This window comes from Equus przewalskii, chromosome 17 (genome assembly GCF_037783145.1).
Source record: "Equus przewalskii isolate Varuska chromosome 17, EquPr2, whole genome shotgun sequence".
NCBI lineage: Eukaryota > Metazoa > Chordata > Mammalia > Perissodactyla > Equidae > Equus > Equus przewalskii.
Window position 1 is genome coordinate 18,539,755 of NC_091847.1, and position 13,188 is coordinate 18,552,942.

Sequence of the window (13,188 nt, forward strand, 5' to 3'; positions counted from 1 at the left end):
TAATTCTTGCAATATTTCAGACTTTTTCGTTATTATTTTATTTGTTATGGTGATCTGTGATCAGTGATCTTTGATGTTACTATTGTAATTGTTTTGGGGCACCATGAACCATGGCCATATAAGAGTGGGGAATTTAATCAATAAATATTGCGTGTGTTCTGACTGCTCCACTGACCAGCCATTCCCCCATCTTTCTCCCTCTCCTCGAGCCTTCCTCTTCACCAAGACACAACAACATTGAAGTTAGGCCAACTAATAATCCTACAATGGCCTCTAAGTGCTCAAGTGAAAGGACGAGTTGCATGTCGCTCACTTTAAATCCAAAGTTAGAAATAATTAAGCTTAGAGAGGAGGGCGTGTCGGAACCCAAGATAGGCCAAAAACTAGGCCTCTTGCACCAAACAATTAGTCAAGTTGTGAATGCAAAGGAAAAGTTTTTGAAGGAAACTAAAAGTGATACTACAGTGAAAACAGGAGTGATGAGAAAGAGAAATGGCCTTATTGCTGATATGGAGAAAGTTTTAGTGGTCTGGATAGAAGATCAAACAAGCCACAATATTGTCTTAAGCCAAAGCCTAATCTAGAGCAAGGCCCTAACTCTCTTCAATTCTACTGAGGCTGAGAGAGGTAAGGAAGCTGCAGAAGAAAAATCTGAAGCCAACAGAGTTTGGTTCATGGGATGTAAGGAAAGAAGCTATCTCCATAACATAAAAGTGCAAGATGAGGCAGCAAATGCTGATGTAGAAGCTGCAGCAAGTAATCCAGAAGATCAAGCAAAGATAATTAATGAAGGTGGCTACCCTAAACAACAGATTTTCAGTGTAGACCTAACGGTCTTACACTGGAAGAAGATGCCAGCTTTCATAGCTACAGAGAAGTCAATGTCTGGCTTCAAAGCTTCCAAGGACAGGCTGACTCTCTTGTTAGGGGCTAATGCAGCTGGTGACTTTAAGTTGAAGCCAATGCTCATTTACCATTCCAAAAATCCTAGAACCCTGAAGAATCATGCTCAATCTGTGCTCTCCAAATAGAACAACTAAGCCTAGATTACAGCACATCTGTTTACAACATGATTTACTGGATATTTTAAGCCCACTGTTGAGACCTACTACTCAGAAAAACATTCCTTTCAAAATACCACTGCTCATTGACAATGCATCTGGTCACTCAAGACCTCTGATGGAGATGCACGATGAAATGAATGTTGTTTTCATGACTGGTAACACAGCATCCATTCTTCAGCCCATGGATCAAGGAGTAATTTCCTTTCTAGTCTTATTATTTAAGAAATACATTTTATAAATCTATAGCTGCCATAGATCGTAATTCTTCTAATGAATCTGGGCAAAGTCAATTGAAAACCTTCTGGAAAGGATTCACCATTCTAGACGCCATTAAGAATATTTGTAATTCATCAGAAGAGGTCAAAATATCAACACTAACAGGAGTTTGAAGAAGCTGATTCCAACTCTCATGGATGACTATGAGGAGTTTAAGACTTCGGTGGAGGAAGTAACCGCAGATGTGGTGGAAACAGCAAGAGAACCAGATTTGGAAGGGGAGCCTGAAGATGTGGCAGAATTGCTGCTATCTCATGATAAAATTGTAATGGATGAAGAGTTGCTTCTTACGGATGAGCAAAGAAAATGATTTCTTGAGAAATCGTAGCAGTGAAGATGCTATGAAGACTGTAGAAATGACAACAAAGGACTTGGAATATTACATAAACTTAGTTGATAAAGCAGCTCAGGGGTTGAGAAGATTGACTCCGATTTTGAAAGAAGTTCTAATGTGACTAAAATGTTATCAAACAGCATCATATGCTACAGAGAAATTGCTCACAAAACAAAGGGTCAATCGATGCAGCAAACTTCATAGTTATCTTATTTTAAGAAATTGCCACAGTCACCCCAACCTTCAGCAACCACCACCCTGATCAGTCAGCAGCCATCAATATCGAGGCAAGACCCTCCACCAGCAAAAAGATTACATCTCACTGAAGGCTCAGAAGATGGCTAGTATTTTTTAGCAATAAAGTATTCTTTAATTAAGGTATGTGCACTGTTTTTTTAGACATAATGTTATTGCACACTTAATAGACTACAGTATAGTGTAATAAAACTTTTATACGCTCTGGAAAACCAAAACATTTTTGTGACTCACTTTACTGTGATACTCACTTTATTGTTGTGGTCTGGAACCAAACTCACAATATCTCTGAGGTATGCCTTATCACAGTACATAAATGGGCAAATGCAAAGACCAGAGATAAATGGAAGATATAAGATTAACTGCAGGAAAATAGCAGAAGCAGTTGAGATGGAAATCAGTTCATCTAGTCTAGTTAGAAACTAGACTGAAGTGAATGTTAAAATTTATCTGAGGAGCAGATTAGCAAGCATTTGGAGATATTAGTAATGTAAAATTAGTTAGTGGGACTTAGAACAGTACAATGCAAAAGAAGGTCGGGATTAGGCCTATGATTTTGCATTTATTAATCATCTGTGGCTAGAATAGATCATTACCCTTAACAAGGAAAGACCGGAGATTAAATAAGAATATGCCTATGTAAAATATAGCAATTAATTGTACATACATCACACACATATGCTTAGAAGAATATGCTTATTGTGTAAACTTGTACACTATTCTCATTACTCTTTTCAATTAATTCTCTTGTATCCCATAAACTGAGCTCAAGACCCATTAAAATATTTTAAAAATAGAAACACATAAACTTGGGCAAACTAAATCAATCCACCAGCAAGTACTGCCCTTTCTGAATTTACTAGGCAAGAAGTTACAAACTTAAGAATTGGAACTAGCTGTTCTTGACTTATTATTATCATTTAGAAAGACTTCAATTACTTTATACTTGAAACTTCCTGATGGCCGGCATCTTGTTTTTATATTTTTGTTTCCTGCTTTCTAGAACAGCGCCAGGCACACAGCAGCTGCTTTTAACACATGTTTATTGAATGAAGAAATGACTGAATGAATGGTCAGTGAATGAAGACTGCATCACTTCTCTTGAAATTCTCTGGAGATTCCTTGCTGTGGTGACTATACCTCTTTCCAGTTCAAGAAATAATCTACTTCTTCACTATATGAGTGAATATGAGATATTGTGTGTGTGTGTTCTGAAAAGTCACTTGAACATTTTCCTACCACTGATTTTACAGAGTTTTCAGAATCTGGGTAACCATCACACCTCCCTTTCCAACCAGATTGCAGTTCTTTGTCTTGTCTCAGATGGTGAGCATGCTGAGAGAAGGCATTATTCTTTGAATCCTTCCATAAGATTGACCACAGTGCCAAGACAGTAGACATTTGATAAATATTATTGAATGAATAACTGCTGTCTGATAATTTTGATTTAGAGAACATCTCTCTAAAGAGTTTCTTGTGCTCAGAGCATGTCTTCCTCTTCCAGCTGTACCTTCTATTGCAATTGTTCTCACGGGAGGATCATAGAAAATTCCTGATTCTCCCTGCTCAGAGGCCATCAAGGTAGATGAGGATGGTGCAGTCCCACTGTTTTTGCTCTTCTCACAATGTTTGCTCTCTCACTAAGACCTAATTAAGGTGTTATGCCCCCACATTCCTCTGAGGACTAAGCCAACGGTGATTTTTCCAGGCTTCTAATCTCTTAAATTGCCTATGTGTCAAAATTCTCCCTATGGCCATTATTGGTAACACCTTGAAATAACTGAAAATTATGCCGAAGAGGAAATGTGCGTGCCTGGAAAAGCCGTTGCCTTTGGATGTGTAGCAAAATAGCTCTTAATATTGAAGAAACAAAATCTTTTCAGCTTTGTGAACCAGCAAAAATCTAATAAAAGTTTGTCTCCCCTGGGTACTTTACATCATTAGCATCCTGGCTTCACACTTTGCTTTAACAAATAACTTATTTTAAAAGTTTCTCCAGGGAGAAGACGAAGAGCCAAAAATATCTTGGAAGAAAACTTTACCTAGCAACCTGATAAGGCTGTTTCACACAGTTTCTAAAATTTAAATTCTTGCAGCAAACTCTTGCAATTTTTCAGTTTTTGACTTTGGTATGTACTAAAACTTCTTGATGGCTAAGCAAGGAGGAAAAAAAATGTAATGCCAACATGTGAGTAGCACTTTACGGTTTTCATAGAACATTCATTATAAATGCTACTACCGTAATTGATCACCTAGTACATGCCAGAATATTGTCCTAACCATTTTACATATGTACATAGAACTTAATCTTCACCATAATCTTATGCAGTAAGAGATATTACAAGTCCCATTTTACTAATGAAGAAACCAAGGTTTAGAGGAGTTAAGTAATTTGTCCAAAGTCATATAGTCAGTAAATGGCTGAACCTGGATTTGAAAAGAAAAGCCAACCTCACCGCATATCCTTCATTCTCTCCTGCTATACGTGCTCTGAATTCCTGGTACCACCCTGCTGCACAACTCCAGGGAGCACTGTTCACAAGGTGATCTTTGTGGGTGGCACCTCCTGAAGCAGGACTTCAGAATGCAACGTGAATGGTACTCCCTGGAGTTGTGTGAGCACCCACTCTGTGGATTTCTCCCCCTCTCGCCTTAACAAGAACGTCAGCTCTTCCATCTCCCTTTCATCATCAATCTCTCTCTCTCCTAGGTTATTATCATCAGCATACAAACGTATCTACTATCCTCTGCCATAAAGACAAACAAACACAAAACTCAAGAAACGACAACAATCACCCTTGCCTCTATATTCCTCTTCCACTTGCTTTTTCAGTAGCAGTCAATACCTACCATCTTGAAACATTCTCCTCTCTTGGGTTTTGTTCCATCACTGTTTCCTTGTTTTCCTATTTCTCAAGTCACTCCTTTCCTCTCTCTTTCACTGGATACTTTTCCTTTATCCATTCTCTAAATATAAAGTCTCTTCAGGGCTTTATATGAGGCTTCTTTTCTTCTCTTGTATATTCTCCTCTTAAATTATCTCATCTATTTTTGTGATTCAAAACACTCCCAAATTTATATCTTCATCCCAGTTTTGCCTCTGAGTTCTAGTCTTATACCCAATTTTCTTCTTAACAACTCCCCTTGAGTATCTTACAAGCCTATCAAACTTATTTACCAAACCAAACAGGATTCCTTGCTCCTTCAAGTCTTCCACATCTTAGGAAATGGCAGCATCCTCATACAGTTGCTGAGGCCAGAAACTTGAAAATCACCTCTGATTCCTCCCTTTCCCTTATCTCTGCATTTAACCCATTATCAAGTCCTGTCTACGGTATCTCCAAAATACATATCAAATAAGTTCACCTTATCTGCTGACCACCCTAGTCAAAGCCTCCACGCCATCCCTCAATGGATGCCTTAATAGTCACCAGCTGTTCCTGCTTCTTTTGCCCCACCTCCAATATTCATATAGCACCTAAACGTTTGTAAAATGTAAATTGGATCACATTGCTCTTTGCTTAAAATGTTTAGTGACTATCATTGTGCTTTAAATGGAGTCTACCCCTGGCCTGGAAGGCCCTCTACAGTATGGCTCATGCCTACCTTTCCGACTTCATCACAAACGCTGTGCTCTAGGTGCCATCTTTCACTCCATTAGACAGATCAGACTTTTCTACCTTCGAGCCTCTGAATGTGCTATTCCCTCTGCTTAGAAGCCTTCCCCATCTCCAGCCTGACTGTTTTCATCTTATCCTTCAGCTCTCCTCCAAGATTCTTCTTGTCAAGGTTATCATTGACCTCCATGTTGCTAATAGTGATGCTGACACATGTAGCACCTCTTCTTTCTGTTCATGCAACAAATTTCCAGTTTCCGTAACAGACTCTGAGTTCCTTGAAGTCAGGGACTAGATCTACGATACATATTCATATCCCCAGAGCCTAGCATAGTGATTGACGTATAGTGGGTATTTAATAAATGCTTGTAAATTAATGAAGGTTTAAGTTGACACCTCTTGTGAAAGATTGCTGCAGTAGTAACTCACAACCCCCCACCAGTGTAGCGGACAGAAACTAGAAGGAACATCAAGAGACAAGGGTTCAAGGCTTGGCATTGGAAATAACTATCTGTGGTCAAGTTTTTTGGCCTTAGTTTCCTCATCTGCCCTAACTATATCACCGATTTTTTTTATATCTCTCTTATTTTAAGATTAAATTTTTTATTACTGAAGGTGAATTTCTTAGTCCGCTACCTCCATATTCCCCATTGTGGGTTGCAAAACCCATTAAGTGAGATTTAATTTTTAAAAACTTTTAATTACGAAATATTTCAGACCCCATAGAAATAGAGAGAATAGCATAAACACCCATTTACTCACTACTGACTTAAATAATTATCCACTCATAGCTAATCTTGTTTTATTCCTAGCCCCACTCACTTCCTCCTCCATTATTTTCAAGCAAATCTTGGACTGGGATCATTGCATCTGTAAATACTTCAGTATTTATGAGATATTAACTGCTAGCTGGCACCCTTCTGTTCCTCAATGGCTGAAAAAGGGAAGTGTTCATTGAACAGCATGTTCTTCCCAGAAACCAGGTAACTAGCATGATGATTTTATTTCATGACTTAAAACAAATTGTGTAAATATTTTTTTCGAAGGTATGCTTTTTGGTGAGGAACATTGGTCCCAAGCCAACATCTCTTGCCAATCTTCCTTTTTCTTTCTCCCCAAAGCACCAGTACATAGTTGTATATCCCAGGTGTAAGTCATTCTAGCTCTTCTATGTGGGATGCCCACAGCATGGCTTGAAGAGTGGTATATGTTCCCGCCCAAGATCCGAAACAGCCAACCACAGTCCCCTAAAGCGGAGCAGTGAGCTTAACCACTTGGTGGTCACAGGCAGGCCCCGCTGTGTAAATTCTTTAAGAGGGCATGGGGAACGGTGCATGTCACACCACCTAGCTCGGTGCCTTGCAATCAATAAATAGAAGCTGAATGAAAACAAACTCAAAGTGCTTTAGGTTTTTTAATACAATCTTATCCACAAGAATCTAGGGCCTTATCTTAACTCCTTGCTTCTGTTCCCTCCCTAAGTTCATTACGCTACAGGAAAATTTCAAATTCAAACCATTTTGTTTTCCATCTGATGATTTCAGCCTAAGAAGCCTTTTCCAAGCAGGGCCACTAACAGGGGGCGGGGCTACGAGGAGGCCCCGCCCCCGCCGGCTCTCCGCCCTCCTTTTCCTCCTCCCCTCGCCCTCCTGCTCTTCTTCCCGGCAGTCCTAGCGCGCGCCCGGCGCTCCTCAAGATGGCGGCCGACAGTGAGGTGAGGTGTTTGCTTGCTACCTCCTCCCGTTCTTAAGTCCGCTCCTCTGCGTCAGCGCCCCGGCGCTCAATCTCTTTCTTTCTTTCCTTCCCTTTCCCGCAGCCCGAGTCCGAGGTATTTGAGATCACGGACTTCACCACGGCCTCGGAATGGGAAAGGTGAGTGAGTCGTTTCACTGGTTACTGGCACCCCGGGCCCCGGCGTCCCCCCGCCGCTTCCCCAACAGAGACAGTCCGCCTGCGACGCCGCTGAAGACTCCTGGGCCCCGGGGTCCCCAACCCCTCCCCTCCCCGGTCAGCTCGCTACCCTTTTCCGCTTCTCGCGTCTCACAAGCCCCGGCTCGCCCCCGTCCGCCAGACCGCTGAGACGCCGGGTGTCAGAAAAAGTTTTGTTTCCTCTCAGACCACTTTCCTTAGACCTGGGCTGTTGCCCACCCGCGGGAACGATTTCCGTGGCTCCCACTTCCGTTCCTGGTTTCGTTTCCGTTTAACTCATAAGCGATCAACTTCGCAGTGCTTTTCTTCCTCCCCTGTCCGTTGGGATATCCTTCTTAGGCGGCGGCCTTCAGGGGTCTGGTGGTTGTCCACCTGCCACACTCCCACTATCTCCATCCCGTCTTTTAGAATAACCTTTTAAAATAGTCTGCATATGGCTTTGCAGCGCTTTGATTGAAGTTCTTAGGTGTCCGTGGGTAATGTGCCCAGGCTCCCTGTGCCTGTCAGACTGCGTTGAACAGCTGAGTGAAACTGTCGTGTCACTGAGATTAGTTGAAAGCCAAGTTTGTGAAGGAGTGATAGCTTAGGTGAGAAGGATTTTGTTGGGTGGCTCAGAGACCCTTCCGTGTCTGGGTGTTGAGGTCGGGGTGAGTTTGTTGCAACATTTTATTATCTTCCTGGTTGGGAGAGGAAGTTTGTGGATGTCATGTCATTGGTTGACATAGAAAAATATAAAAGATCTTTGCTGGAATAATGATTTGACCTGTGATATCCTGCAAAAAAAGAAAAGGTGGTGAGACATCATTACACTGGCAAGGCTTTATGGAGCAGGTACTGTGTGTCCAGAATTATACTAATGGAAAAGAACAAAAACAACAAAAAAATCTTGATCCATATGTTCAAACAAACAAAATAATACAGCAGATACTTAAATTGTAAGTCCAGTGGTCCTAACTATAAAAATAGTAGTTTAAATAAGGATGGTATTGTTGTGGATTACAATTATTGGAGATATTTTTGTAGAAAAGATAGGAGATGAGTTAGGCCTGGAAGTGGGAAGTGCTTGGTTAGACGTGAGAAGGTGCTGACATGAGAAGAGACAGGTGAAAATGAACCTTTGAGATTTCAGGAAGTAATGTCTTTACTGGAGTGAAGGCCATCTAGTGAAAGAAAATAAATAAGATTACTAAAGAAGATAGGAGCAGGTTATGGATAGTCTCCAAAGCTAAGTAAAGGAATCTTTAGATTTATTGCTTTAAGACCACTGTGCATCAGAATCATAGTTTCTGATTTTGTCTGAGCTGGACCCAAAAATTTGCATTTCTAACAGGTTCCCAGATGATGCTGATGTTGCTGGTCAGGTGACCTCTCTTAGAGCTATTAGGGCTGGCCCCATGGCCTAGTGGTTAAGTTTGCTGTGCTCCTTTTCGGCAGCCAGGGTTTGGTTCCCGGATGTGGACCTACACCACTCATCGGTGGCCATGCTGTGGTGGTGGCCCACATACAAAATAGAAGAAGATTGGCACAGATGTTAGCTCAGGGTGAATCTTGCTCAGGAAAAAAAAAAGAAAGAAAGAACCATTAAAGAACAATAGTGAGAGACTCTTAATTTTAGAATGGTGGAGTAATATGATGAGAGTTGTTTGAAGAGATGAGGTAAAATGAAGGCCAGTTACCTACTTTGGTCCTTAGGTTGGTGATTTGGAGACTGGAGGGAAAGGGAGAATAGAAGGGAGGATTATGAGACATGTCCAAGAAGATTTAGATAGATACACTTGATGAATTGTAACAGTGGAAAGGATCAAACATGAAACTGCAGTTTCTTGCCTCAAAGAATGAAGATAAGAAAGTGCAAAGTGAGAAGAGTCCAGTTTTAGACCTGTTGAATTTAAAATAACAACTTGATGTCTTGAAGGTAGTTAGACAAATGTAACCTGAATCTTGGAGAGTATTGGTGAGGAAACCTCAGAGTATTGAATGGAAAAATGATCACTTTCCCCTAGTTAAATATTTAAAATATCCTGAAGTGGAATATCAAACCCTTTAACTCCTTATTTGGAAATAATCGTTAACACAGTTATGAGATCTACCACAAAGTGGGAAATTTGGATTTGGCTTTTATGCTCTTGTTTCTAGAGCAAAACCAGTGTTTTACAATTCCTGGGAAAATGTAAAATTTTGGAGTCTCTTAAACCTTGAGTTTAATGTTTGAGTGAAAGTTTTTTGCAACTATGTTGTGAGCCATACAGACAGTTTGTTGAGAGGACTGAATAGAAGCCCATAACTCTTTTTATCGTTTGTCCATTGAAGAAATATTTGTTGAGTGCCCATGTGTCAAGCACAGCGCAGGGCATTAGGGATGTGGTGGTCAGTAAAAAGAGATGATTCCTGCTCTTACCAAATGTACAGTCTAATGGAAGAAACAGACGTGAATCAAGTAATAATACAAATGAGTCGGTAATTACAGTTGAAATGAGAGCTGAGAAGGGAAAGAAACCTGGTCTTATAATAAGGAACCTATTAGAGAATGAGGAGCCGGAGGAAATGACCCTTCAGCTGAGATCTGGAGAGCTTTCAGGGATAAAGTTATTGTTTTTCTACCCAAATCTCAATACTTTGAGGATAGAGTCCATTTTTTCTCTTAGCTAGTATTGACAGAATTCATGCAATAATTATTTTAAGATATTTCTTCTTTTACTGTGAAAGTTGTATTATTTTAAATTATTTTTATTATAATAATAATACCTCAGAGTAGAATAAAAAAGAAAAGAAAATCACCTGTAATCCTACCACCAGGAGATAGCTATTATTAATATTTTGAGAAAATTCCTTCTGATCTGTGTGTATGATGTAAACTTTTCGTAACAAACCACATTAATACTTCTGTAGCTTCCATTTTTTCATTTAACGTATTAACGTTTCCTCAAATGGTTTTCAAAACATGATTTTTAGTGAGTGTTAGTCCACTGAATGGATATACCATTAATTTATAGCTGTTTGCTGCAGTTGGACATTAAGGTAGCTTTCAATTTTTTACCTTTATAAATGCAATGTACATTTCATATGCAGATTTTTGCTTACATATGGATGCATTTTAAATTATTTCCTTTTTTGTTAACATGTTAATTTACTTCTGGAGCACTCACTTTCAAAACTGATGATTCATTGCCTTTTGACTGAAAGCCCTACAATTGAATTAGTATGTTGGTTAATACTGCCTTTACTTTTAAAGAGGAATTAATTAGAAGGTTCAGTTGCATCATAAAAACTCTAATTTATCATTACTATCATTACTATCTTACAACAGAAATGTAAATATTAATTTATGATGTTACCAAAGAAAAAATCTGATGCCTTTGAATATCTTTTGACTGGAGTTAACTCCAGTACTCTAGCAATGATATGTGTGTGTTTAGGAGAGTGATGTTGCCGTTTGACTGCATCATGCTTATGTAAGAAGCCAGCTTCTTAGGGTAACAACAAGTCTTCTGGAAGTGCCTTTTGGTATGTATTTAACGCTACCACTGAGGTTTGACAGTTTTCATTTGCTGATATTGAGCATGTCACTAGTCAAAATTCATTCTGTTTTTAGTAGGTCTGCTTGATTGGTAGACTTAAAGATTAGGTTGTGAATAGTTTTAAAAATCTGTCAGTTATTCCTTAAAGCTGACAAATCTACTTACAGTTCCTTGCCGGTTCTCCCTTAAAACTTGTTTTATTTTGATGAGTAAAGTTCCCAAATAATCTTGTCTTTTTTGAGGGAGTGAAAGGCAAATCAGGGAATTTCTAAATATCTTTAAAGGAAAAGTTAATTTAAATAGATCAATAATTTTGAAGGTAGAGAAAAGAGGATCATTTTCATAATTATCTTTAATAGTATCATTTTAGTTTGTCAGTTTTTAACTTCTGTCCCAAATTTGTTATGTTCGTTTTAGTATAGAGAGATTTATTAATTCTTAATTTATATTTTATAGAAGGCAGAATGCCTTTGTTGGTAAGCAGTAGACTTAAAAAAATCAAAATCTAAGAATTCCTGGGCTCAAGAAGATGCTTTCCACTTTTACTCCACATCCGTATTAGACTAACGATACTAAGCCTTCTCTGATAAAAACGTTAAATTATAAAAAATACATTTTTAAAGAAATTATATAACAGCAGTAAAAAATGTCCTGTTTATATGTTTAGAAAGTTTTTTTGCTCCTTCCTAGGTTTATTTCCAAAGTTGAAGAAGTCTTGAATGACTGGAAACTGATTGGAAACTCTTTGGGAAAGCCACTTGAAAAGGTCAGATCTATTTGCTGGTGTCTCTAAATGAGTATTTACTTTGAAACTTTATTTTTAAACCCTTTGCTGCATTTGAATTAACTGTTTTTAAAAGTTACGTCTGATCTGTCAACATAAAATGGCATCTGGAAGAACTTGGATTTGAATCTGTAGTAGATGATATGTGTAAGACATTTGTGAACTGCTTTTTAAATAATAAAATTTTATATGTATAATGTCATTCTTTGTGAGTGATTTTATTTCTGTTTCTCCTGGTGTTTACTTCTCTCTTGCCTTCTCCCTTAGAACGTTAGAAATGTTGCCTTCAAAGTTTTTTGTTTTGTCGGAGAAACATTGCAATTACCAACTTCTTGGTAGAGTATTTTGCTTAACTAATGAGGAAAAATCTTGGTCTTACCAACCAACTTGCTCCTCTTAGCAGCTATTTCACTCAATTTTTGTATTTTACAATACTAATAATATTTGTGTGCCCCGCCCCCCCCCCCCGTTTTTTTTTAACCTATGGATGTTTTGATGATGTTTAAAATTGAAAAAATTATTCAAAATTGAGGTGAAACTCTAATTCTAATCTAGGGTATTGTTGGTTTTGCTCAAACTGAATGTTTATGAATGTTTGCTGAAGAATGTACTCTGAGAACAAACCTAGATTTGCTTTATTTTACTGAAAGTAACAATTTGATTTTAGGCTTATGTGGGTGCTTTGTTTGATAAATTCTTTTGAAGTAAAATTGATCAAATTGTTATTATAAATCTGTTATTAACTGCAATTTACTCCCCTGTAAGGAACTCTCAATTCTCATTATTTGCTAGGGTTTTTCAGTTTTATGGTGATATTAACAGAATTTGAGACTATCAAAGCTTTAGGATTTTCTTCTTTATCTATATGAATAACAGCAGAAAAAGCAACACTACATATAGAAATCACACATCATTTAAAGATATGCCTAAATATAGAGAGTAAATTGATTTACTGTTTTAAAATATTTTTATGATTACATTTTTGAATAAAGAGAAAAAGTAAAGTTCTCAAACACAGATCATCCTATTCCACTTGAAACAAATAAATAACAATATTTGATATAGATGCCAGTAAGATTAAAGACAAAACAAGCTGGGTATAACTGGAGTGGGAAATGATTTGCGCTGCCAAAAAGAGAGCTAAATTGCATATTTGTGAGCTCTGATATATTCCTTAATTCTTTGATTTATACGTATTTACTGAGTATCAGCTGTGTGCCAGATCTGAAGAAATAGTGAACAAGATAAAATCTCTGTTGCCATTAAACATAAATTCTCATGAGGGAGAGAAGTAATAAGCAAACAAATAAGATTCAATTTTGGGATGTAAGTTGTGTAATGTATTCAAAGTAGGTAGCATACTGCCAGGCATGTAGTAGGGGCTAAAGGAGTGTTAGCTCTCTCCAACAGT

At 38.3% G+C, this 13,188-nt stretch overlaps 1 protein-coding gene across 9 annotated transcripts in view; it reads left to right on the plus strand.

Annotated features, from left to right (window-relative positions):
• The first annotated feature begins 7,189 nt into the window (after positions 1 to 7,189).
• RAB3GAP1 (RAB3 GTPase activating protein catalytic subunit 1) overlaps positions 7,190 to 13,188 on the plus strand; it is a 118,727-nt gene continuing 112,728 nt past the window's right edge. For 2 of the 9 annotated variants that reach the window (XM_070581241.1, XM_070581243.1), the window contains exons 1-3: positions 7,203 to 7,260; positions 7,363 to 7,418; positions 11,684 to 11,759. In XM_070581241.1, coding sequence (XP_070437342.1) covers positions 7,243 to 7,260; positions 7,363 to 7,418; positions 11,684 to 11,759 — 150 coding nt within the window. In that variant the 5' untranslated portion in view covers positions 7,203 to 7,242. Of the gene's footprint in view, positions 7,261 to 7,362; positions 7,419 to 11,683; positions 11,760 to 13,188 lie in introns of all 9 variants that reach the window. The other 7 variants (XM_070581247.1, XM_070581248.1, XM_070581244.1 and 4 more) reach the window with 5 other exon arrangements.